At 37.7% G+C, this 27,991-nt stretch overlaps 1 protein-coding gene across 4 annotated transcripts in view; it reads left to right on the forward strand.

The window, feature by feature from the left end:
• Positions 1-4,194: 4,194 nt before the first annotated feature.
• LOC131896265 (cytochrome P450 2C42-like) overlaps positions 4,195-27,991 on the forward strand; it is a 42,549-nt gene continuing 18,752 nt past the window's right edge. For 3 of the 4 annotated variants that reach the window (XM_059246846.1, XM_059246860.1, XM_059246851.1), the window contains exon 1: positions 4,195-4,362. In XM_059246846.1, the coding sequence (XP_059102829.1) occupies positions 4,195-4,362 (168 nt within the window). Of the gene's footprint in view, positions 4,378-27,991 lie in introns of all 4 variants that reach the window. The other variant, XM_059246840.1, reaches the window with a different exon arrangement.

A 27,991-nucleotide genomic window follows, 5' to 3' on the forward strand; every position in this document is an offset into this window, starting at 1 on the left:
CAGAGCTCCTTGTTTCTAATTTGTGGTGGTAATATCTTTCCCAATTACACTGTTTTAGTACCTTCATCCATCAAGTACAGACTACATTAGACTTGCTTCGCATCCTTTCCCCATGAAACTGTATGTTTTCCTATAGTTCTATCCATCTTGTTGTTCTTTCTCACTGCAGACTGGGTAATGGCACTGATCAGCGAGCATGCCACACCTAAAATGCTGTCCTGTATTGACTTTTACCTCTACTGAACAAATTCATTAATTTTGAATCCAAACTTACTCAAGTTGTCATAACATAAATGCAGTCAGAATTTTTGTCCAAATGAAGCATGAAAGGCCTTCAGTCCAGTTCCTAAAAAGTAGTTATTTCTCATCAGAAACCTTGTGAAATAGTCTTCCATGGCCCACATTCACTCAGCATTCTAATTCTCCAAACTCCTACCAGATGCCCCATTAAGCCCTGCTATAGCACTCAAAATTTTTCTAGCTTCAAACTCTTACAAAATCTTCTAGCAGACCAGTTCCAAACCTCAAGAACATCACAGTTAGGTGGATTAGAATGACCCCACTCTTCTGTATGAATTTTCTCTATTGGTTATTTTTCTAGTTGCTGTGACCAAATATCTGACAGGAAGCAATTTGTGGGTAGAAGAGTTTATTTTGACTCAAAGTATGAGGTATTACAGTTAACCCTGTATGGAGAGTGTTATTAGTTATTTTTTACTCTTTTGGAGGGCCTGCTACGCAGCTCCCAAATAAATCACACAGGAAGGCTTTTTCTTACTTATGAATGCCCGGGCTTAGCTTGGCTTGGTTCTTTCCAGCTTTCTTTAACTTAACAGCCCATCTACCTTTTGCTTCCAGATTTTTCCTTTTCTCTTACTTCTGTAAATCTTACTTTTACTCCGTGGCTTGCTGTGTAGCTGGGTGGCTGGCCCCTGGAGTCCTCCTCCTTCTCTGTCTACTTCTCCTTCTTTCTCCTCCCAGATTTCTCCTATATATACTCTCTGACTTCCAGCCTCATCTATTCTTTCTCCTGTCTTCCTATTGGCCATTCAGCTCTTCATTAGAGCATCAAGTGTTTTAAACAGACATAGTAATGCAGTTTCACAGAGTTGAACAAATGCAACATGAACAAAAATAACACACCTTAGAATAATATTCCACAACAGGAGAGGCACTGGGAAGGGTGGTTTCTGATAGCAGGAGTGTCTAACTGGGAGACATCCATGCTTCACATTTTGTCGGAACAGAAAGCAGAGAGCAATGGGAGGTGGATTCAGGTTGGAAAACCTCATCACCCACAAATACTCTGAAGAAATTAACCTCTACCTTGGACAAAGTTCTATCTGCTAACAAATCCATATTATTTCAAAAGGATGCCTTCAAGTGTTCAAACACATGAGCCAATGGGACTCATTTCATATTTGGATTACAACAATCATCTTCTATTGCACCCAAATGTTCTGTTTATAAGTTTGTTTTCTTATTATGTATTTTAAAATTTTATTTGTGATTCCACTAGTTTGGCTAGTTGTGTCTGTAATTTTTCCAGTCATGGTCTCGATATCTCTTGCTCAGAGAATCCCTCTTCTCTCATTGATTGAACTCCTGCAGCTCTGCCTGGGACCTGGCCATGGATTTCTGCATCTGCTTCCTTCAGTCACTGGTGATCACAGCTTGAGTATTCAGCCATCTGATCACTAGAGTAGGTCAGTTCAGGTACCCTCTCGACTATTGCCAGAAGTCTATAGTGGAGTCATCCTTGTGGATTCCTGGGATCCTCCCTAGCACTCTGCTTCTCCCTATTCCCATGGTGTCTTTATTTATCATGGTATCTCTTTCCTTGTTCTCGCACTCTGTTCCCTTTCCAGCTCGAACTTCCTACTCTTCTAAGCTCTCATCCCCTGGCCCTTGCTCTCCATTACCCTCCCTCACTCCCAGTTTGCTCATGTAGATCTCATCCATTTCTCCATCACTGGGCAATCCATGTGCCCTTCTTAGGGTCCTCCTTCCTAACTAGCTTCCATGGAGCTGTGGGTTGCAGTCTGGTTATCCTCTGCTTTACATCTAGTATCCACTTATGAGTGAGTACATACCATGCTTGTCCTTCTGAGTCTGGATTAGCTCACTCAGGATGGTATTTTCTAGACCCATCCATTTGCCTGCAAACATCATGATGCCATTGGTTTTCTCTGCTAAGTAGTACTCCATTGTGTATATGTATCACATTTTCTTTACCCATTCTTCAGTTGAGGGGCATCTAGGTTATTTCCAGGTTCTGGCTATTACAAACAATATTGCTATGAACATAGTTGAGCATATGTCCTTGTGGTATGATTGAGCATTCCTTGGATATATGCCCAAGAGTGGTATAGCTGGGTCTTGAGGAAGATTGATTCCCAATTTTCTAAGAAACCACCATACTGATTTCCAAAGTAACTGTACAAGTTTTCATTAGCCCACAGGGTACTGGACTAGACCCTCTGGATAAGTGAGACAGTTGTTTAGATTGAACTGTTTCTGCTGCCCCAGGCAGTGGGATCGTAACCTGTTCCCAGTGCATGAGTCTGCTTTTTGGAACCTAGTGCCTATGGTGAGACACTTTGCACAGCCTTGGTTCAGGGAGGAGGGGCTTGGACCCACCTCAACTGAATGTACCAGGCTCTGCTGACTCCCCATAGGAGACCCTGCCTTGGAGGAGGTATGAAAGGGGGATGGGTTGGGGAGGAATGCTAGGGGGCCAGGAGGAGGGAGGATAGGGGAATCTCTGGTTGGTATGTAAAATGAATAGAAAATCTCTTAATAAAAAAGGAAGAAAAAATAAAATAAAATAAAATTTATTTGTGAAAATGACAGAATGAGAATCTCTTAGTAATATTTTGATGTTGACAATTTTCCAAGTTGTCATCAACAAGTTCTCTTGGATTCAGTCTTTCTTAGATATGGAGAACAAGATTCATTTTTGTTTCTGTTTGTGAGACTATCCTACTGTATTATCCTTGAATTCAAATGGGGTGCTTCTATTTAATGTAAAACTTCTGGCTTTATAACAAGAAGAGAGGACATACAATAGGTTAATTCCTATCATGGGCTATTTTTTGTTTGATGGACTTATTCTGAGCTATAAGCAATGGTGAATAACAGTGGTGTAGCCAAAAGTTTTTCTGTGTCCTGCCCAGCACTGTGGTCACTCAGACCCAAGTAAATATACAGAGGCTTATATTAATTAAAAATCTTCAGCCACTAGCTCAGGCTACCTACTGACTAGTTCTTACACTTAAACTTAGCCCATTTCTGTTAATCTATATGTCACCATATGTTCTGTGGCTTTACCTGTGTGCTATTACATGCTGCACCCTGGATGGCAGGCTGGTGTCTCCTCACTCAGCCTTCCACTTCCCAGAATTCTCCTTGTCTGCTTTTCCTGCCTGGCTACTGGCCAATCAGCTTTTTATTAAACCAGTGTACAAAAGCATTATCCCACAGCACAGCGGTTATCAGATCTGACATTAAATATGCTTGACATATAAGAGCTTTGTTAGAATGACAGGTCTCCTGACAGAAAGTTCCTGTCTAAATTTAAATATAAAATACTATCCCTCATCTTAAAGTTTATTTTATGATAATAATTGTGCATATCAGTTTAATTTAAAACTTGATGTACTGTTATTCACAATATGTATTATGTTTGATATTTTAAGTTGTGTCTTATTAACATTAGTATATTAATTGAAAATTTATTTATTGAATCATTGGGAACAATATTCAGCGTTTTATATGAATTATTTATTTTCAAGTTGTATAAAATATTAAATTTCTACAATATAGTAAGTTCTTAAGTGGTCATTAACTTGAGAATCCATAATTTTGCGTAAATTTCCAGTTTCCTATCATTAAATAACTTCATTTTTTTCTTTTTCAATTGCAGCTACATATGGGAAGTACTTTTCACCCAAATTCTTGGTACCCAGTCCATTACAATTAAGCCACAACCTACAAATGTGCTATCTTATAAATGAGAGCTAAGAGTTAATATTTTACTTTATTCACTATGTAGGAACAAAGTTCACTGGGAGGAGAGTTTTCTCCCTGGTTGGTCTGTTCTGCATCAGGTATTCCCAGGTGGATTAGCAAACTTCATTATATAAGCTTTGTGTTATAAGCACACATTCATGCCAGTAAGAAGAGAAGGCAGCAATGGTCCTAGGTGTGTTTCTGGGGCTTGTTCTCTCATGTCTGCTTCTCCTTTCACTATGGAGGCAGACCTCTCAGAGAAGACAGCTTCCTCCTGGACCCACTCCTCTCCCAATCATTGGAAATATTCTTCAGATAGATCTTAAGAACATCAGCAAGTCACTCAGGGATGTAAGTATGTGTTTGGTTTTCTGAGTAGCATTCAAAGGGAAGTAAGTGGACCACTGTTTGAATGAAATATATGGCTGGGCTCACTCTATGTAACACACAATTGTAAATTTGTTACCAAAGCTTGATGTACCAGCTGCATTTTCCCACAGCCTTGTCAGAAATCATAGAATGAGGTAATGTGATATGGATAGTTATACATTAGAGGGTGTTTAGTAGAATAAAAATCACAGTGTGGCAAAAGTTGTAAATGTTTTTTCCCCTCCTTAAAACTTTTGGCTGCTGGTTGAAGGTAAAACAGAGGATGTAATTAGACAGAGATTTCCTTCACATATCTTAGCCATGCATTGTATGTAGAGTTGGCAAAAAAATAGAACTTTTGTGACAAGGTTAACCTCTGCTCAATGTCCAGAAATGTTATGGGTCTGAACAATGTAAGAAATGATAGGAATAAGTAGTCAGACGGAGCCTAGTAGTTGCTATTAGAGTTCTTTTGAGTCTGACCACACCCAGTTTCTGAGGACAAGAATGTGGCATGATGTCATAATTTGTTTCTGGAAAATGCTGCCAATTTGAGAGAGTTTTTCTTTGTAATGTCTCAAATATTATTAAGGACCTACCTTAATCATCTTCCCAGGGCCCAGAAGAGAAGCTATTACTGGCACAAATTATTTTTGGGAAATGAATCTAAGTACACCAAGCTCTTTGTCTGTCTACTTTATTCCTCTGGGATAAAATTCTATCTACACAGCTACAGTTCTGTTCTCATGCCTAGCTCCTCTCTTGCCTGATTTCTCTCTACATTTATCTGCTGTTCCCTCTATGTTCTATCTTAAATCTCTCATTGGAGTTCTGCCCCATCTTGGTCTTCGTCATCTCATTCTTCTTCATCTGGCTCTTACTCATCTTCCATCTCTTTCTTCTAGTTCTCCATCTAGTTGTCCAGTCAAAATCCTTTCAATCCTCTCTAAGTCTCTGAGGTTTACTGTTATATACCCACCCAATAGCAGTGCTCTATCTAAAGCACGGTCAGCAGGCTTGCATTATTATAGGGTCATAAAGGCTGATAAGAGCTTTCCTCAGCTAGTGATTATCAAGCTTTCTTTTGTACCCCAAAAGGGGAATAATAAAGAAGGAGGTCAACTAAGAGCTAAAATCATTTAACATATCAGAAAAAGGAAATTTATGTGCTCAAACTATAATCCTAGTGGTTGTGATGATAATTTGTTCACCAACATATTGTAAACTCTAATAAACTTATCTGGGGTCAGAGAACAGAACAGCCACTAGACATAGAGGCCAGAAAATGGTGGCACACACGCCTTTAATCCTAGCATTCTGGAGGCACAGGTCCATCCAGATCTCTGTGAATTCAAAGCCAGACTAGAAACAGTCAGGCATGGTGACACATGCCTTAAATCCCAGGTAGTGATGGCAGGAAGCAGAAAGGTATGTAACGCATGAGGACCAGGAACTAGGGGTTAAGCTTTTAGGCTTTTAGCAGCAGTTCAGCTGAGGTCCATTAAGATGAGGACCCAGAGGCTTCCAGGCTGAGGAAACAGGATCAGCTGAGGAATTGGCAAGGTGAGTTTAGCTGTGGCTGGTTCTGTTTCTCTGATCTTTCAGGGTTAACCCCAATACCTGGCCAGGGTTTATTTTTATTAACAAGACCTTCTAACAATTTGTGTTACAAGGGGTGGTTAGGAAAATGTTAGGAGTCTATAATGTTAGTATAAATACCACTAAGGCTGTATAAGAAAGGAAGATCTGAGCTTAATTTACCTTAATTCAGGAGCTCGTTTGGCCTTGGATGCTTGATAGGCATTTCAGATAAAATACACTGTTATGAGTTCTTGGACGCATACATAGCATACAAGGAAATTATTGCAGGATTTGGCTAATATGTATACAAAAGCTAAAATATCACCAAGACTTCTTAAGTCATGGCTTGACCTTTGGAAAAGTCCTTGACTTTTCCAAGTAGTTGCTTTTATGATAGTAGGTGAATTCTATTACATTTTCCTGCTGCTTACAGCTTTAATGCTTGCAGAGAGCAAAGCAGCCTGGGTGATGAACACATCTTAACATCACTTGAAATTACAGAATATTCTAGCCAATGCTGGAAGTTCTGATCCAGGACCTCTATGAAGAGAGCTTGTAGATTATGCTGAAGCAGCCACCTGGGTATTAATTTCAAGGTGAGCATCAGCAGATGGTAAATTAATTGCTCAAGTATGAAACACAGACTAGACATGTGTTTGACTTTGTGATTTCTACAATTTGATATTTGGGACACTGGAAGATAAGTTGTGATATTTCTGCTCTTTTTATTTTAATATAGAATGATAGTAAATGCTAAATATGTATATTTAATAGTTAACTGAAACCTGTTTACCAACTAGGTTGGCAATTGTAGGCCATTCATAAGTGAAAGTTATTACTATTTCTTTAATAGTTATGTATAAAATTAAAATATTGATGCAATATGTGGTAGAATATGCAAAATTATTATGATAATATCTGTAATAATTGAGCATATTTCTGGGTAGTGGTGGTACATGCTTTTAATCCCAGTACTTGGGAAGTAGAGGCAGGTGGATCTCTGAGTTTGAGACCATCTTTGTCTACAGATTGAGTTTCATGATGGCCAGGGCTATACAAAGAAACCCTGTCTCAAAAACAAAACAAACAATAATTGAACATAGTGCATAGAAAAGACACTCACAGCTTTATCCTTCTCTCATCTGAAGAAGAATCTGCATTTAATTTTCCCTTCGGATTTAAATTACTTTCTATCTTATTAGGACATCATAACATTTGTATTCTTATTTAAGGAAAATATGTTACATTATACAAGATACCAGAATTACTGATCATATGTTTCTTTTTTTAAACTTGTTCTTCTCTCATACAATACATCCTGACCACAGTTTCCCCTCCCTTCCCTTCTCCCAGTTCCTTCCCACCTGTCCTCTCCCCCAGACCCACTTCCCCTTCATTTGTGTTCAGATAAAAGAAGGCCTCCAGGAGACAATGCTGTGGGATGTATGGCAAATGTGTTGCTGATTAATCAATAAAACACGGATTGGCCGTTGGCTAAGCAGGAAGTATAGGCGGGGCAAGGAGGAGAATAAAGCTGGGAAGTGGAAGGCTGAGTCAGAGAGACACTGCCAGCCACCACGATGAGGAACAGCATGTGAAGATGCTGGTAAGCCATGAGCCATGTGGCAAGGTATAGATTAATGGAAATGGATTAATTTAAGCTTTAGGAACAGTTAGCAAGAAGCCTGCCACGGCCATACAGTTTGAAAGCAACATAAGTCTCTGTGTTTACTTGGTTGGGTCTGAGTGGCTGTGGGACTGGCAGGTGACAGAGATTTGCCCTGACTGTGAGCCAGGCAGGAAAACTCTAACTACAAGACAACAACCAAACATGTCAAAACAAAATACAATAAAACAAGGCAAAAGCTCTGATATTCAGGCCTGACAAGGCAACTTGATAGGAAGAAAAGGGTCCAAAGAGCAGGCAAAAGAGTCAGAGACACACTGGCTACCACTGTTAGGAGTCCCACAGTACCACCCAGCTAACAGACATATTCACAGAAGACCTGGTGCAGATCCATGTAGGCCATGTGCTGTAGCAAGTCTTTTTCTGTACCACCAGTCCCCAAATCTTAAAAAAGAGATTTATTATTAATTATGAAAGCTTAGCCCCTGTTTAGGCCTGTTTCTAACTAGCTTGTATAACATAAATTAAACCAATTCCTGTTAATCTATGTGCTTCCACATGCCTCATGCATGGCTTGTAATAATAAGTCATGAGGACTCTGTGGCCAACAAGATTTATAATGTCTCATCCAGTCTCTCATCTCTTCCCATGAAGAGGGAAAACTTATATGCCACCTGTTTTGTCATCATTCTTGTTTTTTTCATGACTGTGGTCAAGATTTTCAAGAGGTCTCCCTCAGTCAAATCTGATCTTCATTAGTTTTGAAGAAAACCATAACTTTTTTTTTCCCATGGAAGCAAAAGCATAGCCTTTTCCACAATTCAACATATTCTTTGACTTCCATTCTGAAGTGAAGACATTCCTAAAATATATAGATTGGTTTAATTTAGCAGTTGTTTCTACTATTCAGTGTCTATTCACAGTTGTTCTTCCTTTCTGATTATCATTAAAAAATTTAAAGGTAATAAAGCATTATGCAGTCTATCTCTGGGGGGTCTTTATCACACCTTTGTGTTTACTAAGCATAACTTTCTACAACTGATTGTTCTGTATGATTGTGTGGTATACCTGCAATATATTTTATTTTATAGTATGCAAAACCTGTTTCATTTCACTAGGGACATAAGCTGGAGCATTGTCCATCTTAATTTGTATAGGTATTCTATAGCTATAACTTCTATGGAAGGTGTGATTACACAATCATCATTTTCAGAACTCAAAGCAGTTGCTCATTGAAATCCTGAATAAGTATCTAGGGTATGGTGCACATACTTTAGTTTTCTAAACTCCCCAAAATGAAACCCATCCACTTGCCAAATTTCACTTCTTTGAGTACCATTTGGATTACTTCCTGCAGGTAGCAGAGTTTGGTTATAAAAGGAGTAAGTAGGACGTTTCTTTATAATTTTCTTGGCTTGTTGCCAAGTGATAGAAACAAATTTCTTTAAACCCTTGCTATTAACATGATAAAGGAGAGGAAGTGGGTTGGTTACAATGTTTGAGATCTTCCACCAATTTCTGGAGAGATTTGACATGGGTCTCCATCAGGTGAGACTTGTTGATGTAGTAGTAACACTCTTCCCCCAGGAACATGCAGGTGCCTCCTCTGTTTGCTGTGAGGAGATTCAGTGCTTTGCAATTTTGCAATATGACCTGATCCACTGAAATGATTTGGCACTGAAAAGAGGCCAAGGACTCTACCAAGTCCTCGATGTCCTTCTGGAGTTGTTCAGATAATTTTGTAGTTACAGTAACTGAGTGTGCTATGGCACTTGTGCCTAAGCCAGATGCCATCAGAACTGAGGACAATGAAATGCCCATTGTTGCTGGAAGAAAGACTGCTCCACGTGTCTAGCCCAAGTCAGGCTTAAAAGAGGAAGAGGAAATCATTGCAAACTCAGCTTGTCCACAGAGTGCAGCTGCAGGACCAGTGTCACCAAAAGGCATAGGGAGGTGGACAGAGAGATTGTGGATGAGAGATTTTTCTTAGACCATCACAAGTTAGACCTTCTATGGAGTTTGATCATTTACCAGCAACACAAATAGTTATTATTGAGAACAATCATAGCAAAGCATGTTTCTTTAGTGGGAAACTCCATCTGAGACCTATTTATCCTTTAATATGAAGTCTGTGAAGAGGTATTTTGTCTGCCTTCTTTTTTTTTTTGTTTTTCGAGACAGGGTTTCTCTGTGTAGCCTTGCACCTTTCCTGGAACTCACTTGGTAGTCCAGGCTGGCCTCGAACTCACAGAGATCCGCCTGGCTCTGCCTCCCAAGTGCTGGGATTAAAGGCGTGTGCCACCACCGCCCGGCTTGTCAGCCTTCTTAAAACAAGAGACCTAATAGTTTTAACTATCTAATGAACTACCTAGATGGTTATAGCCTTGAGAGGAGAGGAGAAGTGTAGCTGATTGTCTGCTGCTGCCTAACTGACAAAACTGCAGTTAGCCTAGCCATCAATGTGATCAAAGATTTGAGGACCAACAAAAATGACAGAGATTAATCCATTGTCCTTTACTTAGACAATTTCCCAGGCTCCTGTGCTCTCCAGGCCATTGGGTGCAGGAGTTACCAAGACAACATTCTTTGCTGCCAGGCCCAGAAGATGAGAGGCTTTTCTTTGGAAGAAGTGGGGGATTGCCCTTACTTTGTCTAGGCAAAGTAGTCAATCAACTCTCCAGTGTCCTATTTGTCTCCAATTTGGGCTGAGCCCTGGCAGATGAGGCATTAAGGTGGTTTTATTCAGTGGTTAGCATTACCACAGTCCAGGTGAATTAATCCATTATTGTGTCCACTGTTCTTTTGGAGACTTTAGGGGTCACTGCTAGGATCTAGGAGTCTGTATCTGTCATATAAGTTTAAATATCTTAAATGTCATATTCAGAAAATCTCTGACAGGACCATTATCTGTTAAGTATGGTGCCAAACATCTCAAGGCTTAATCATCTTTAACAGTTTATACTACAATTAATGATCTTGACATGACACTCTTTTAGTATCAAGATAAGACTTACAAACAAAGTGTACATGAGATTGGGAACTTTTTTGATCCTTACATAGTTTAGCACTATAGAACATAACAATTCTTGTAACACTTAATTTACCAAAATATCTACAGCTTAACAATGCTAGCAAAAACAAGGAGGTTAGACATATAGATCTTTAAATCAGTATTTCTTAGCTTGAATAGACCTTAAGTAAGGAAAGACATTCGCTAAGCTGGTGGTCCCAAGTTTCTTTTTTCTTTGTTTTTTTTTTTCCAGACTGATTAGGTCACCATATTACTGTATCATACGATAGGAATATCTAAGTCTCTGGTGTTTATCAGTGGTCCTAAGTTTTAACCTTTTATTTATCTATTTATCAAAATTATATATTAACAAAGACATAATAAAATATCTTATAAAATTTAAAATATCTCATAGACTTCTACATTTAAACATTTTAAAAACTGTTTCATACAAATATCCAGTTTATTTAATCTTTTTATGAAATTCTAAAATTCCCTTTTAAAGAAGCTTAAGATCTCTTAACTGTGTGTTCTGGTAATATTAAATAAAAGTACTTTTTCATTTCAAGAAAGAAGACAACCATAATTTGCAGAAGGCAAAACCATAATTTTAACAGTTTAAGTAATCCAGTGTCTCTAAAATCAATACCAAGTGGATTACTCTTATGTTACAAAGTTTGGCTGCCTGTAAAACATATGCAGCTTTAAAACCCTATTAAACAAACATTATTTTAAATCCTATTCTTTATAAACATCGTTTTTAAGACAGGACAGGAATTATACAAAATCTTGTCCCAATTTAAAAGTATCCCTGGAGATCTGTTGTCTCCTTGATTGGCCCACACCATGTGGTTACCTCAGTTACGGTGGCAGTGAAACCATGATATCCACCTTCTCCAACTCTAGTCAAAATGGCAACTGCCCTTGTGGCTGCCCTTAGTTAAGATGGTGGCAAACCATGTGTTGTTTCTCAGAATAGCTCCAACTCTGAGTTAAGAGTTTTAAGTTAATCTTGTTACAGATATTTCAGATTTTTAACCATACCCAATAACTTATAAGCCAATAAACCCTTAGCTACTCTGCTTTTTTCTTTCTTCCTACCAGTTTTGACCTCAGACATATTTTAAAAATCTGCCTGAGTCTGAAAAAGGCTGAGCCATAACCCACTTCCAGAGTCAGCTTTTAAATAAAGTAGAACAGCATAGAACAACTTTAATATTATTTATAATCTAATGACATATAAATTCCTGTTATTACATTAGATTCAGTGGCCAGAAAGTCTAGAGGTAAATTCTGAGCCCAGATAGCTAGATGCAACAGTAACAGTTGAGCTATTATCAAGACACATGGGACATAGTAAACTTACATGTTCAACACCAGTCAGAAACAAACATGCAGTGGACATATACATTTCTGTATTTAACTGAGTCTGACACTATTCTGTGGTGGTCCGAGTTTGCAATAAAGCTTATGGGCCCAGATCTATTAATATGTATGAAATAAATAAAACTTTTCCTACCTCTGCTAGTATTGGAATTTTAGGAGTAACTTGTGTGTCATTGAATTTAATTTTGGGGAGGGGGGGCATGAAGGTGTTGCAGCTATAGGCTTCCCTACTGGAGAAAGCTGTCCATTGGTCCCAAATATTGTATTCTACAAATCCTATGCTCCAAAAGCTCCACCACACCCAGTGCTTTTTGATTTGGAATAGATCTTGGAATGAGAAAGGAACATGCACCTGGGCAGCTCTCAGAGGTGCCAGAGGAGAACAGGGATCGGCCAGGATCATGTATGAGAAGCCGCAGCAGAGCACTCAGGGGGAGTAGGCCTGTGTGTGGACTTGGACAAGGGTGTGGGTAGTGATTAGGGAGGGTAGAGAAGGCAAGGAGAGGGGAGGAGAGGGATATAGGGCATAGGTTGACTATTAGGTGGAGCTTAGGGTGGTAGAGAAGGAGGGGCAGTAGGAGAAGGAAGAACAAGAGAGAGAGGTGGGTAATGGGGAGAGGATGACCCTTGACCTTTGTTACCAAGGGGAGAAGGAAGAAGAGGTGGGTAAAGAGAAGAAGGCTGGCCACTAGGTAGAGTATGTATCAGTGAAGAAGGGGCTGAAGAAAATTTTCATAGCAGGCACCCCAGAGGCAACTGAGGATCAGGTTTAGATCTGATGTTGCCCATTCCTGAGCCTGTGCTAGAGACACTAAAGGGAGGCATCCTCCACAGTAGCCTGGGGTCAAGCAGTGGAGGTTCAGAAGCCTGGGGAGGAACGTCTCCCATCTAAGGCTCTTCTGAACAGAGACCATCTCTGTTCCAGATTGGGCTTGCCCTGTCTCAGCTGCAACTCTCGGCACAGGATTCCAAGGTCTTGAACCAAAAGAGGTATCTGGTACCTTTAAGGCAGCTGCTAGGAAAAGTGTGACTGACCCAAATTAATAGTCAATTACGTCAGGCAGAGAGGAGGGGGAAGTGGTCCCCAAGTTGCCTGAGACCCAGCTCTCCAGGCTGGAGTCACAACTTCTTGTTTTGGCACCAGATGATAGGTTTCTGCCAATTCAAAAGGCCAGATCAGACTATACTAAAAACAGATAAATGCAGATATGTTTGGTGTCCTTCTGGGTAGGTACACCGATTTCAAAGAATGGGGCCAGAGAATTCACAAATCTGGGCAGAGGCAGGGAGATTTCATAGCCCTTAAGCGAGGGGTGATGACGTGTCAGCTAGGAGCTAGAACCGATCACAAGTATGGTCAAAAGCTAATTCCTGGTCAGGCTCCTGGGTGAACTGGCAATGTCAGAAAAGAGGATTTCATTGGCTGCCAGGAATACGGATCTGTGTTTTTGATGCCATTCCTTTGTTCGGAGTTTTTTCAGTCTGGAAAGTAGGGCATACAGGATTTCCCAGCTTGTGGAGGGGCGAGCTGGGGTTCCAACAGAACAGGGTATGGGTTCTATCTCATGGTTAAACCTCAAGTTAAACCAAATATTGGCTGGCCTCTCTTACAAATTCTGCACTATCATTGCCCCAGCACATCTGAGAAGCAGGACAAATTGCAGGTTGAAGCTTTTGTGGCTGAGTTGATGTCTAGTTTTCTCATTCTGTAGTCTGCAGAGTACCTTTTCACACCAAAGAAACTAGAATGTAGGGGCGAAGGCTCCATGCCCATATCAGCTCTGCTTCTCTATATTCAAAATGAGCTGTGTGGATGTTGTCCTTAGAAATGGGGCACTGCTCTCAGTTTTTAGAAAGGGACCTTCTGTCCTAGCATCAGCCTGGGTTGTTTAGAGATCTCCACAGGATCCCCTCAGGCAAAAGTTCAACCAAATGCAGCCCAGTCCCACCACTGGGAAGCCTTGCCTGGTTAACAGTGACGACCAGGTTCAGGAGCTGTATCCTCTATTACTAAGAGGCCTCAGTAGGGTCACCCTCATAGATTCCAGGAAGTTTCCACTTCATTAGGTTTCTCCTACCCCCAATTCCAGCTGTCGCTCCCTCCATTCTCTCCCTCCATCCCTTTCCCTCCCCATATAAGCCTTCTTCTTCTCATTCCCACCTATCCACAGTCCACTCACACAATTTATTCTATTCCTTCTTAACAGGGAGGTCCATGAATCCCCCTTAGAACCCTTCTTTTAATCTAGCCTTTCTTTGTCTGTGGATTGTAGATTGGTTATCATTTACTTAAAAGTTAATATCCACTTTTAAATGAATATATAACATATTTGTCTTTCTGGGTCTGGGTTACCTCACTGAGGAGGATTTCTTTTTCTAGTTCCATCTATTTGTCTAAAAAATTTCTGATGTCATTTTGTTAACAGCTGAGTAATTCTTCGTTGTGTAAACATACCACATTTTCTTTTTCCATTTTTTTAATGGAGGGAAATCTCAATTGTTTCCAGTTTCTGGCTATTATGAAAAAAGCTGGTATGAACATAGTTGAGCAAGTATCCTTGAGGTATAATGGAGAATTATGTGGATATATGCCAAAGGCTGGTATAGCTGGATCTTGAAGTAGACCAATGCACAATTTTCTGAAAAACACCATATTGATTTCCATAGTGGCTGAATAAGTTTGCACTCCCACCAGCAATGGAGGAGTGTTCCCCTTACTCCACATTCTCATCAGCATGAGCTCTCACTTGTGTTATTGATATTAGACATTTTGACAGGTATAAGATGGAATCTAGAAGTAGTTTTGATTTGCAATTCCCTGATAGCTAAGGATGATGATCATTTCTTTAATTTTTCTCAGCCATTTGAGAGTCACCTGTTGAGACTTCTATGTTTAGATCTGTACTCTATTTTAAAAATTGGATTATTTGGCAGTTCAATTCTTGAGTTCTTTACATATTTTGGATATTAGACCTCTATCAGATGTGGTGTTGGTGCAAATTTCTTCCCACCCTGTAGGCTGTCATTTTGCCCTATTGACAGTGTCTTTTGACTTACAGAAGCTTTTCGGTTTCATGAGGTCCCATTTTTTTAACTGTTGATCTTAGTGCTTGCAATATAGGTTAGGTGTCATGTTCAGGAAGTTGTCTCCTGTGCCAATGTGTTCTAGGATGTTCTCCACTTTCTCTTTTATCAGATTCAATATATGTGTTTTTATATTGAGGTCTTTGATCCACTTAAACTTGAGTTTTGTGTAGGGTGATAGATACAGATCTAGTAGCATTCTTCTTCATGCTGACATCCAGTTTTAACTGCACCATTTGTTGAAGATGCTTTCTTTTTTTCGCATTGTATATTTCTAGCTTCTTTATCAAAATCATATGTCCATACATATGTAGATTTATGTCTGTATCTTCAATCTAATTCCATTGATCAATGTGTCAGTTTTTATGGCAATCCCATATGCTTTTTATTACTATAGCTCTGTAGTACAGCTTGAAAAAAGTGATTGTGATATCTCTAGCAGTTCTTTTATTGTTCAGGATTGTTTTAGCTATCCTGGGTATTTTATTTGTTCATATGCCGTAAAGAATTGTCCTTACATCATCTGTATAAAGTTGTCTTGGAATTTTGATGGGATTGCTTCAAAATTCCAACACAATCTTTTACATTGCTTTTTGTAGGATGGTAATTTTTACTATTTTAATCTTACTAATCCATGGGCATGGGAGATCTTTCCATCTTCTGATATTTTCTTCAATTTGTTTCTTCAAAGACTTGAAGTTTGTATCACATAAGTCTTTCAGTTGCTTGTTTAGAATTACCTCAAGCTATTTTATATTATTTGAGGTTATTGTAAAGGGTACTGTTTTCCTTAATTTTTTTCAGCCTGTTTGTCATTGTATATAGGAGGCCTCTTGGTATTTTTGACTTAATTTTGTATTCTGCCATTTTACTGGAGATGTTTATTAGTTATAAATGCTCTCTAGTGCAATTCTTAGAGTCATGTGTGTATGCTATTAAATTATCTGCAAATAGATTCTTTGACTTCTTCCTTTCCAATTTATATCCCCTTGATATCGTTTAGTTTTCTTATTGCTCTAGCAAAACTCAAGTACTATATTGAAAAGATATGGAGAGAGTGGATGGCCTTGTCTTGTTCCTGATTTTGGTGAAATTGCTTTGAGTTTCTCTCCATTTAATTTGATGTTGGCTACAGGCTTGCTGTAAATTGCTTTTATTATGTTTTGGTATGTATCTTGTATCCCTAATTTTTTCTGTGTTTTTCATTTTAAGGGGGTGTGGAATTTAGTAAAAGACTTTCGTAGCATCAATTGAGATGATCATATTGTAGCTCGAAGTTTTCCTGTGTCCCACCTGGTCCCACAGCTGCTTGTTGCCAAGTAAACACACAGAGGCTTATATTAATTATAAACTGTATGGTCTATGGCTGCAGTTTCTTTCTAGCTATCTCTTTCATCTTAAATTAACCTATTTCTATTAACGTATATGTGGCCATGTGGCCGTGGCATTACCAGTCTTCTTGAATCTTGTTACTCCTTGGGCAGTGGGCTGGCATCTCCTCTTCCCACCTGTCTCTTTCCTCTCTCTCTGCTTGGATTTTCCACATGCCTCTAAGCTGCCTTGCCATGGGCCAAGCAGCTAATTTATTAACCAATGGAAACAACCTATATTCATATCGTTCAGAAAGACATCCCACAACACTTCCCCTTTTCTGTATAATCTAGAAGGAAGGTATTAATTTAACATAGTAAAATTACATAGAACAAAACTGTTATCAAGCAAAAATTAGTTACTATATCTAGTCTATTTGTATTTAGTAAAATTAAAGAAAATATTTTATCATCTATCCTACTTTTGTGAGTCTAAAGTTTCATATCTAATTTACCTTTTATCATGATTATGGAAAGCTATAATTGTAACTATCTAGTTTTCAACTACATTAAAGATCCCAGAAGGATATAATATTATCTAAGTAAACAGAAAATGCTTTGTAAGCAACTTCCATAATTCTAGAAATGAGAGAGACATCTGGCTTCCTGGACAGTCATCTAAAGTTTTTCTGCAGTGTTGGGGCATCTGTCTTCAGCCTATAGGCCTAGAGTTTCTCAGTCACTTCTCCCTGTGTCTTGCAGAATGTCTTGCAGTCTCCTCTGCTGAGCAGGAACCTGAAGGACCATCTTGCCTTGTTTTGGCAAAATTTCATTGGTCATTTTTCTATGGGTCCTGCATGTCCACTTTATATAATATATTGTCAAGCAGTCCAGGCAAGAACATTTCTTTGCCCAGCAGGCCATTTTGTGCCAAAAAGAAGAGAAACTCCATATGGAGTGTCTTCCGTGCCCATCTTCCTCTTTGAAGTAAATTGGTGCAACCAGGAGGAGATGTGTCTCACTGTCCAGAAAGTCTAAGTTTTTAAAACATTTTAAATGTCATATTCTATAAGGCTTTGAAGTGTTTAAAGATTACCTTCCTAATTGGAATATACCTTTATGTACCTAAAAAACTTAATTAACATGACTATAATTTTGATTATCCTAGATGACTATTAATCTGTATTTCTTAGTTATATATTACAATTTTAAATGAGCTGCATAAACATAATACCTTAAACAAGAGTAGAAATATAAATACAGTATAAGAAAATTAACTTTGAATTTGTAATAAACTAAAATCTAGAGCAACGAATACAAAATATTTTAACCTCCAGTGACTGTCCAGGCAGCCAGCTGTTTCTGCCATTTCTCATATTTTTTGGAAGTTCTTTGTTTGCACTTCCTCCTTATTCAGACAATATTATTTCTTTCTCAGGTCTCTGAGGGAGTTAAAGATTAGACCGATATAGTTTTCCTTGTTAAGATTGAGAACAGAAACTCACTAAAGCGATGTAAAGTGTGTAAATTTGAAAGACATCAAAGGATAGTTTTTGATTGGTAATACAATTTAGGATATAAGGTGATTTAAGTATGTTTTAGACTCACAAAAATATAATAGATAATGGAATATTTTCACTGAATTTGTCAAATGCAAATGGACTAGACATTGTTGATATATTTATTGCCAGTATATATTGTATATAGTTGTTGTACTTATTCTGTATAGCTTTTATTATATTAATTATAGCCTTCTTTTATTATTTGAGATAAAAAAGGGAAAATGTGGTAATATATTTTATACTCCAGTAAGGCTTGTCTGGGGATCATAGGACAAAGCCAGCCACTATATTAAATATAGAGGTCAGGCAGTGGTAACAAACACCTTTAATCCCAGTGTTCAGAAGGCAGAGATTCATCTGGATCTCTGTGAGTTCAAGGCCACACTGTGAACAGAGCCATGAGTGGTGGCACATGCCTTTAATCCTGGCACTAGTTTACCATAGAGGTCTGTAGATCTGTACAGACAGACAGGAAGTGATAGAGCTGGGTGGAAAGAGGAAGTTATGTAGCTGGAGAGAGAGGAAAAGTAAGATGACAGGGCACAGAAAGCTATATAAGGCCTAAGTATAAAGGAAGTAGCTCTTTTTGAGGATTTCCTCACAGTAAGATCTTGTGGCTGGCTTGTTCTATTTCTCTGATCTTTCAGCTTTCACCCCAATATATGGCTCCAAGGTTTTTATTAATAAAACCTTTTAAGATTTGTTTTACAGACCAGTAATGCCACGGCCACATGACAATATATAGATGCATAGAAATAGCTTAATTTAAGATGAAAGAGCTAACTAGAAAGAAGCTGAAGCTATAGGCCATTCAGTTTGTAATTAATAGAAGCCTCTGTGTGTTTACTTGGTACCAAGTAGCTGTAGGACCAGGTGGGACACAGCAAAACTTCCAGCTACATCTGGTGTTCCAACATGGGGCAAGAATTTTCACCTAAAACCTGAGAAAGCTTTTTAAAAAGAATCTAAAAGGAAGCCAAAAACAGCTTCCTAGTTGTGGCTCTCAAGCAAGCCATGCTATAGAGACACTGCAGTGTGAAGGCTTGAGCTACAGTATTGCAAGTTTGTGGCATGTGGGCTTGACCTAGAGCATGGTAGATTCCTGTCATGGTGCACAGAGATGTCTCCAAGCCATGCAGCGCACTGCATGGTGGATTTAGATTTTGCCAGTAGAGACCAAAAAAAAAAGAAAGATAGATAGATAGATAGATAGATAGATAGATAGATAGATAGATAGAAAGAAAGAAAGAAAGAAAGAAAGAAAGAAAGAAAGAAAGAAAGAAAGAAAGAAAGAAAAAGAGAGAAAAAGGTTTCTGGGCTACATGCTGATGGTTTTAGGTGTAGACCCACTGCTTCCTAGAGTTGGTGGTGACCATGGCTCCCAGAGCTGGAGTTAAACATACCTCCACTGTGTTTGGGAACTGAGGGGGTTGAAGTCAGCAGCCAGAGCTTCATCTTTCATCTTAGCCATGCAGCTTAACAGTTTAAAAATCTCTCCTTGTCAGAGAAGTATTATAGATTCACAATATGACAGATTCAAGTGGAATAAAACTCTAAGTGGTTTACAATGTGTGTAAAAATGTATGTAGGCTTGGAAGAGAGAGGAAAATGAATATAAACAGTTATATAAAGAAATAGTTTAAAAAATAAAGTCTTTAAGAAGACAATAAAAGTAATATAAAAAAGCCACATAAAGATGAAAATTACACAAAGAATCTGGATACTGTATATAACTATATTGTCTTTGTGACTTTTAAGTGCAGAGAGACATTTGATTGTAGGGGCTACTAAGTTAAACCAACATGTATATTTTATTAAATGTTCCATGACTTTAAAATTTATATCTAAGGATATGTTGCTTTAGAAAAGAGGTTCTGCTTTTCTTTCCACAGAAGATGAGAAGCTGTGGATTCCTTCCAGATTAATAGGATTCTTTCAAGGAAGACCCCCTGAGAAGTCTCCAGATGATCCAATATCCAGAATAGCTTCAAGGCAAATATCTCAGACAATACAATCTCAGACTACTCCAGTCAGGACTTGACCATTATCTTAAATTTTCACAGGATTCCCATAACATTGTTAGTGCCCCCAATCAGCAGGAAATAGTATGAAAAGCTATGCCCAATTCCCAAAATATTGTTTATAAATGTCTATTTTTATTTAAATCAGGTTGATTATAAATGCAATCTCTTCCTAAAGAAGAAAAGGGGATATAGATATGATAAGGTGAAAGGGTAGATAATTGAATCTACTTTTAAAGAGCAACAATTTGTTTAAAATGTTTTACATTGCTATGGATTTTAGTTTATTGATACAAATTTAAAGTTAATTTTGTTAAACTGTATATATTTCTACTCTTGTTTAAGGTATTATGTTTATGCAACTAATTTAAAATTGTAACGGATAATTAAGAAATACAGATTAATAATTAGTCATCTATGATAATCAAGCTTATATTCAGGTTAGTTAAAGATTTTAGGTATATAAAGGTATATTTCAATTAGGTAGGTAATTTCCAAACACTTTAAAGACCTATAGAATATGACATTTAAAATGTTTTTAAAACTTAGGCTTTTCTAGACACTGAGACATGTCTGCTCCTGGCAGCACCAATCTACCCAATCTACTTCAGAGAAGATGATGGGCATCAAAGAAGAATCTCCATATGGAGTTTGCTGTCTTTGTGGCAAAAGTTAGCCATTTGGGTAGGAAACTACTCTTGTCTGGACTGCTTGACAGTATGTTGTATAGACTGGACATGCAGGACCCATAGGAGATTGACCACTGAACTTTTCCAGAACAAGGCGAGATGATCTTTCATCTTCTGCTTCACAGAAGATACCACCAGATATTCTGCAGGATGCAGAGGAAAACAAATGATGAACTTTGCCAATGATTGAGACTATACTTCAAATTTCCTGCTTCACAAGAAAGTCTGCCAGAGACTTTAGGCCTATAGGCTGAAGAGGGGTGCGCCAACATTGAAGGGGAACTTTGGTTGACTGTTCAGGCAGTCAGATGTCTCTGTCATTTCTAAATTTTGGAAGTTGTTTACAATGCAATTACAATTAACCTTGATGTAATTGAAGACTAGATAGTTATAATTTTCCTTGATTATGCTAAAAGATAAATTAAATATGAAATTTTAGACTCACAAAAATAGGATAGATGGTAGATTTTTTTTATTTTGCCCAATACAAATAGACTAGATATTGTAACTAATTGATAACTGTTTTGTTATATAGAATTTTACTATGTTAAAGTTAAAACCTTCCTTTTTGATTAGACAGAAAATGTGAAGTGCTGTGGGATGTCTTTCTGTATGCTGTGAATATAAATTGTTTCCATTGGTTAACAAATAAACTGCTTTGGCCTATGGCAAGGCAGCTTAGAGGCAGGTGGGAAATCCAAGGAGAGAGAAAGGAAAGAGAAAGGTGGAGTCTGGAGAGGTGCCAGCCTGCTGCCAAAGAAACAACATGCCAGCAGACTGGTAAAGCCATGGAACATGTAACAAAACATAGATTAATAGAAATGGGTTAATTTAAGATATAAGAACTATATAGCAAGAGGCCTTACATAGGTCATACAGTTTGTAAATAATATTAAGCCACTGAGTGATGATTTTATAAGCAACTGCAGGACTGCAGGGCTCGGTGGGACCAGAGAGAAAACTTCCAGTTATACTTGTCTGCTGGCATCATGTTGCTCCTTGGGTGGCAGGCTGGCATCTCCTCTTCTGGCCTGTCTCTATCCTCTATCTCTGCTTGGATTTCCCACCTGTCTTTAAACTGCCTTGCCATAGGCCAAAGCAGCTTATTTATTAACATATATTCACAGCATACAGAAATACATTCCACAGCATCATGTTTTTTTTCTCTTTTAGTTTTTTATATGGTAGATATTACATTGACAGATTTTTGTATGTTAATCATCCTGCATCTCTGTGATGAAGCCTGCTTGATCATGGTGGATGAACTTTTTGATTGTTCTTGGATTCTGTTTGGCAAAATTTTGAGAATTTTACCATTTATGTTCATAAGGGAAACTGGTCTGTAATTCTCTTTCTTTGTTGAGTGTTTATGTGTTTTAGGCATCAGGGTAACTGTGGTTTCATAAAATGAATTTGGCAATATGCCTTCTGTTTTTATTTTGTGGAATAATCTGAGGAATATTGGTGTTAACCCTTCTTGGAAAGTCTGGTAGAAATTCTGCACTAAATCTCTCTGGTCCTGTGCTTTATTTTGGTTAGGACACTTTCAATGACTGCTTCTATTTCACTAGGGTTTATAGGTCTATGTAAATTGTTCATCTGACCTAGATTTAGCTTTGGTAAGTGGTATCTATTGAGAAAATTATCCATTTCTTTTACATTTTCCAATTTGGTGGAGTACATGTATTTAAAGTATGACCTAATGATTCTTTGAATTTCCTTGGTGTCTGTTGTTATGTCCCCCTTTCATTTCTGATTTTATCAATTTAGATGTTCACTCTCTGTCTTTTAGTTAGTTTTGTTAAGGGTTTGTCTACTTAGTTGATTTTCTCAAAGAACAAATTCTTTGTTCCACTGATTCTTTGCATTGTTCTCTGTGTTTCCATTTTATTGATTTCAGCCTTCAGTTTGATTATTTCCTGCCATCTACTCCTTTGGGCATGGTTACTTCTCTTTGTTCTAGAGCTTTCAGTTGTACTGTTAAGTTTGTAGTATGAAATGTCTCAATTTCTTTTATGTAGACACTTAGTACTATGAACTTTCCTCTCAACACTTTCATTGTGTCCCATAAATTGGGTATGTTGTGCATTCATTTTCATGGAATCCTAGAAATCCTTTAATTTCCTTCTTGATTTCTATCTTGACCCGGTTTTCATTCAGTAGAGAGTTGCTCAGTTTCCATGAGTTTGTAAGCTTTCTGTTGATTCTGTTGTTGTTGATATCCAGCTTTAATCTGTGGTGGTCTGATAGAATACAGGGAGGAATTTTAATTTTCTTGTATGTATTGACACTTAATTTGTGTATAAGTATGGGTTCAATTTTGGAGAAAGTTTCTTGAGGTGATGAAAAGAAAGTATATACTTTTTGTGTTTGTGTGTAATGTTCTTCAGATTCTGTTATGTTGATTCAGTTTATAATGTCACCCAGCTCCAGAATTTCTCTGTTTAGTTTTATCTGGCAGCCTGTCCATTGGTGAGAGTGGAGTACTGAAGTCTCTCATTATCATTATGTGAGGGTAAATGTGTGATTGAAGCTGTAGTAGTGTTTCTTTTACAAAAGTGGATGCCCTGTTTAGTGCATAGATTTTAAAAAATTCAAATTCATCTTGGTGGATTTTTCCTTTGATGAATATGTATTGTCCTTCCCCATGTCTTTTGATTCATTTTGGTATGAAGTCTATTTCGTTAAATATTAAAATGGCTACACCAGTTTGTTTCTTAAGTCCATTTGTTTGGAATATCTTTATCCAACCCTTTACACTGAGGTAATGTCTCTCCTTGACGTTGAGGTGTATTTATTGGATGAGGCAGAAGGATAGATTCTATTTTGACACTCATTCTGTTAATCTGTGTCATTTTATTGGGGAATTGAAGCCATTGATATTGAGAGATATCAATGATCAATGATTGTTAATTTCTGTTATTTTGGTGGTGGCAGTGGTGATGGTGGTGGTTGTGTGTGTGTATGTGTGTGTGTGTGTGTGTGTGTGTGTGTGTGTGTGTGCTTCCTTTATTTTGGTTTTGCTGGTGTGAGATTATTTCCCATGTATCATGAGTGTAGTTAACCTCCTACATTTGGATTTTTCTTTCTAGCAACTTTTGTAGGGCTAGATTGTAGATAGATACTGTTGTTTGACTTTATTGTGCAATATCTTGTTTTCTCACCTATGGTCATTGAAACTTTTTCTTTGTATGGTAATCTGGGCTGGCATCTACAGTCTCTTAGAGTCTGAAGGACATCTTTCCAAGCCCTTTTGACTTTCAGAATCTCCATTGAGAAATCAGGTGTAATTTGAGTAGTTCTGCTTTATATGTTACTTGATTGTTTTCCTTTCCAGCTTTTAATACTCTTTCTCTGCTCTGTATGCTTAGTGCTGTAGATGTAACCAACTGTCTTATTAAATAAGAAACACAGAGCTGATTCAGAGAAGAAAGCCAAGAGGTCAGAGCTAAGAGCTTCACCCTTCCTGCTTCAGCGATCCTCTTCAGCCAAGAGAGAGCTCCACAAGGGGCCTACTTCCTTTGTGTATGTCTTTATATAGTCTAGCTGTTCTACCTTCTCATTGGTTGTAAACCCAAACATGTGACTGCCTCATCACTGCCTGTATGTACAGCCCTCCAGGTCCTCTATGGTATTGAGATTAAAGGCGTGTGTCTCCAATGTTGACTGTATCTTTGAACACACAGAGATCTACCCAGCTCTGTCTACCAAGTGCTGGGATTAAAGGCGTGTGCCACCGCCGCCAGGCTCTTTCTATGGCTCTAATAGCTCTGACCCCCGGGCAACTTTATTTATTAATATATAATTAAAATCACATTTCAGTACAAGTAAAATACCACCACATTTCCCCTTTTCTATTTTAATAAAAATAAAAAAAGAAAAAGGTTATAACTAACAAAAGAAAAACTATATACAAAAGTACAATAACTATATACAATATATACAAGTAATAAATGCCTAAACAATGTCTAGTCCATTTGTATTTGACAAATTCAGAGAAAGTAATTTCATTATCTATCCTATTTTGGTAAGTCCAAAATGTATCTAATTCACTTTCTATCCTAATTAATCTTCAACTATAACTAACTAGCCTTCAACTATAACTAACTAGCCTTCAACTATAACTAACTAATCTTCAACTCCCTCAGACCCAAGAAGGAAATAATATTACCTAATAAAAATAAAAACAGGAAGTGCATGCAAGCAACTTCCAAAAAAATTGTGAGTTGACAGAAACAGCCAGCTGCCTGGACAGTCACCTGAGGTTTCTCCGCAGTGCTGGGGCATCATCTTCAGCCTATAGGCTTAGCATATCTGACAGACTCATTTGTGAAGTAGGATGTACACAAAGTCAACAGTTCAACCTCACATTGGGTAAGGGCAGTCCATGTACCAGAAACACCTGAATTCCACTAGTGTCATGTCATGATTCAGGATTTTAAATTCTGGAAATTGTTGATGGTTTTTTAATTCAGCTGTCCATTCTTCTTGGCTGTGTATATATGGCTTCATCTCAGCATCCTGTTCTTCTCCACATCCCTCTATCAAATGCCAGTCTACTATTGAGAGGCGTGAGCTTAGTCACTCTTCAAGAATAACTGTTTCAGCTGCTGTTCCATAGCACATCAGAAGCCATCAGCCCACTGCCTGTTCAGCTGCCTTCAAAGAAAAGGGCACTGTACCTTTTCCTAATTGCAAAGGTAACTTCAGGGATGGTGCCATATTGTCCTGGCCTCAGAAGATGCTTTTTGATAAAGCCATAACCACACTTGTTTTGGCAAGAATCAGTAGTCCTTTGTTTTATGTCTTGTCTGTCCATTTTGTCCTGTTGATTTGAGGATACTTTGTTGTCCAGTGGCTTTTGCCACAATGAAAGTTAACTCCATACACAGTTACTTCAATGCCCATATTTTCTCTGAAGTAGATTGGTACTGCCAGGAGCCGACATATCTCAAAAAAGAAGGATTTTTTAAGTTATTAAAACATTTTAAATGCCATATTCTGTAGATCTCTGAAGGGTTTGAAGATGACCTGTCTAAAATATATCTGCTCAATTTTTAAAACATATCTAATATAACTACAAGTTCTATTGTAATGTCTAACTACTAACTTTCATTTCTTTATATCCTAATAGTTGGTAATAATAACATTCAAGGATCAGAAAATTGCATTGTTAAATGAACGGTATAAGTACAATTAGAAATATACATATAGCATTTTCTAACAATATCAATTTCAATATATATAATTTGTATACAATATAAAACAATCCAATCCAATGTAAAGTATTTAAAACTAGTAATTGTCTTTCTCTTCTTTTCTTTTCTTTTTCCTTTTTTTCTTAAACAAGAACTTTAAATCTAATCTCCTTTGCTTAGCCTTTTTCCTAACCCTTGACAACAACTTGTAACCAACCCCCCTAAACAATGAAAATTATCCCAGACCCAAAACCCATTAAAAAGACCAAAAAAACCACCCGCCCCACACCACCTCTTTGGGAATGTGGGCGTAGTACTCTTAAAATTGCTTCCAGCTGGGTATGGGCGAAGTTATCTTTATCCTGAAAGAAAAATTTTAGGTTAATTGTCAAATTCTAGGAAAGGTAACTATATCCTTCATTTTCCATTCTGTGTATAATGGCAAAGTTCAGGGTTTATCTCAAGTCCTTATTCAAGTAGTCTTTGAGACTGGATCATCTCAGCTAGTCATCTCAAAATTGCTCTGAGCACCTTGTAGTTCAAAGCTGATCTGTAGATGATGTTTGTCAGCTTAGTGATATTATTATTGTCCACGTGGAATTGTTGTTGTTGTGGGGCCCCATCTTCTTCCTGGAGACTTCAGTTGGTGTTAGGACTGGCCGTGAATTCCTGCAGAAAACTGATAAGAGACTCGAACACAAAGACATATATATGCAGCTAATTGAAGCCTTTTTTCTAGAATTAGTTAGTACTCTATATGACCATTCATATCTAACAAAGTTTAAAATGTATATATATCTATATATCTATATATATTAATCTTGTAAATTTTGATATAAAATTTATACTTTAAGAAAAGTTTAAAGAATCAGAATAGAATCAAAGAGTTGACATTAGTAATAGAATAGTCCCTTAATTAATTTGGCTTTTCTCCTGTCCCATAGCAGAAGATGGCTCTTTTATTCTGGCATAATACAGGGACTTTGCATTTTCCTTTTAACAACATGCTTGAGTTTAAAGAAGGAGAGAGCCATTCTCCAACTCCAAAGTCAGCTTTAAATTGTAATTGAACTGGGACTATTAGAAGACCAATAGTGTTCAATCTTTAGAGAAAAGCAGAAAAAAAAACATTTAGGAAGACATAAAATTTTTTAGATGATATACCCATATACCGTTTCACTGTTTCCTGGGATAGATGATTTGTCCCTTTTCTTCAGTTGTCTCATTTGTCCAGTGTTCTTCAGGTTCCTTAACCTTCATTCTCCTAAAAGGCAAAAACAAAAACCTTTCCCCAAGACTAATTTTGGGGATGTTCCTTTTTGGCAAGTTATTATCTGATTAAATGAAAAGGCATGTATTACTGGTATAAGTTAGTTTAAATTGGATGTTCATGCTGGTTGATGAACTGTCACCTATCTAATTAGGAGGTTTCTCTTGTTCAAATCGAACCTTTATCAATTTTGATGGTACCCACAGCTTATCTTCTCCTGTAGAAACAAAAGCAAAACCTCGTCCCCAATGTAATACATACCCTGGTTTCCATTCTGAGGTCAGCACATCCTTAAAGTATATAGGCTGATTTAATTCTGTAGTTTTTTTCTATTATCCAATGTCTCTCTGCAGCTGTTGTTCCTTTCTGATTGGCATTAAGAAAATTCAAAGTTAATAGAGCATTATGCATTCTATTTCTGGGGGGGTTTGTTACCCCTTTCTGTTTATTTAGCATATCCTTTAGAGTTCTGTTGGATCTTTCTATAACTGCTTGACCTGTAGGATTATGTGGTATGCCTGTAATATGCTTTATATTGTAATGAGCAAAAAACTGTTTCACTTTAACAGAGACATATGATGGAGAATTGTCAGTTTTGATTTGTTCAGGTATACCCATGATGGCTATAACTTCTAGCAAATGAGTGATTACAGAATCAGCTTTTTCAGAACTCAAAGCAGTTGCCCATTGAAATCCTGAATAAGTATCAATAGTGTGGTGTACATATTTCAGTTTTCCAAATTCTGCAAAATGAAACACGTCCGTCTGCCAGATTTCATTCCTTTGAGTACCTTTTGGGTTACATCCTGCTGGTAATGGCATTTGATTGTAGAAGGAACAAGTAGGACATTTCTTTACTATTTCTTTGGCTTG

The sequence above is a fragment of the Peromyscus eremicus genome, chromosome 1 (assembly GCF_949786415.1).
Source record: "Peromyscus eremicus chromosome 1, PerEre_H2_v1, whole genome shotgun sequence".
Lineage (NCBI taxonomy): Eukaryota > Metazoa > Chordata > Mammalia > Rodentia > Cricetidae > Peromyscus > Peromyscus eremicus.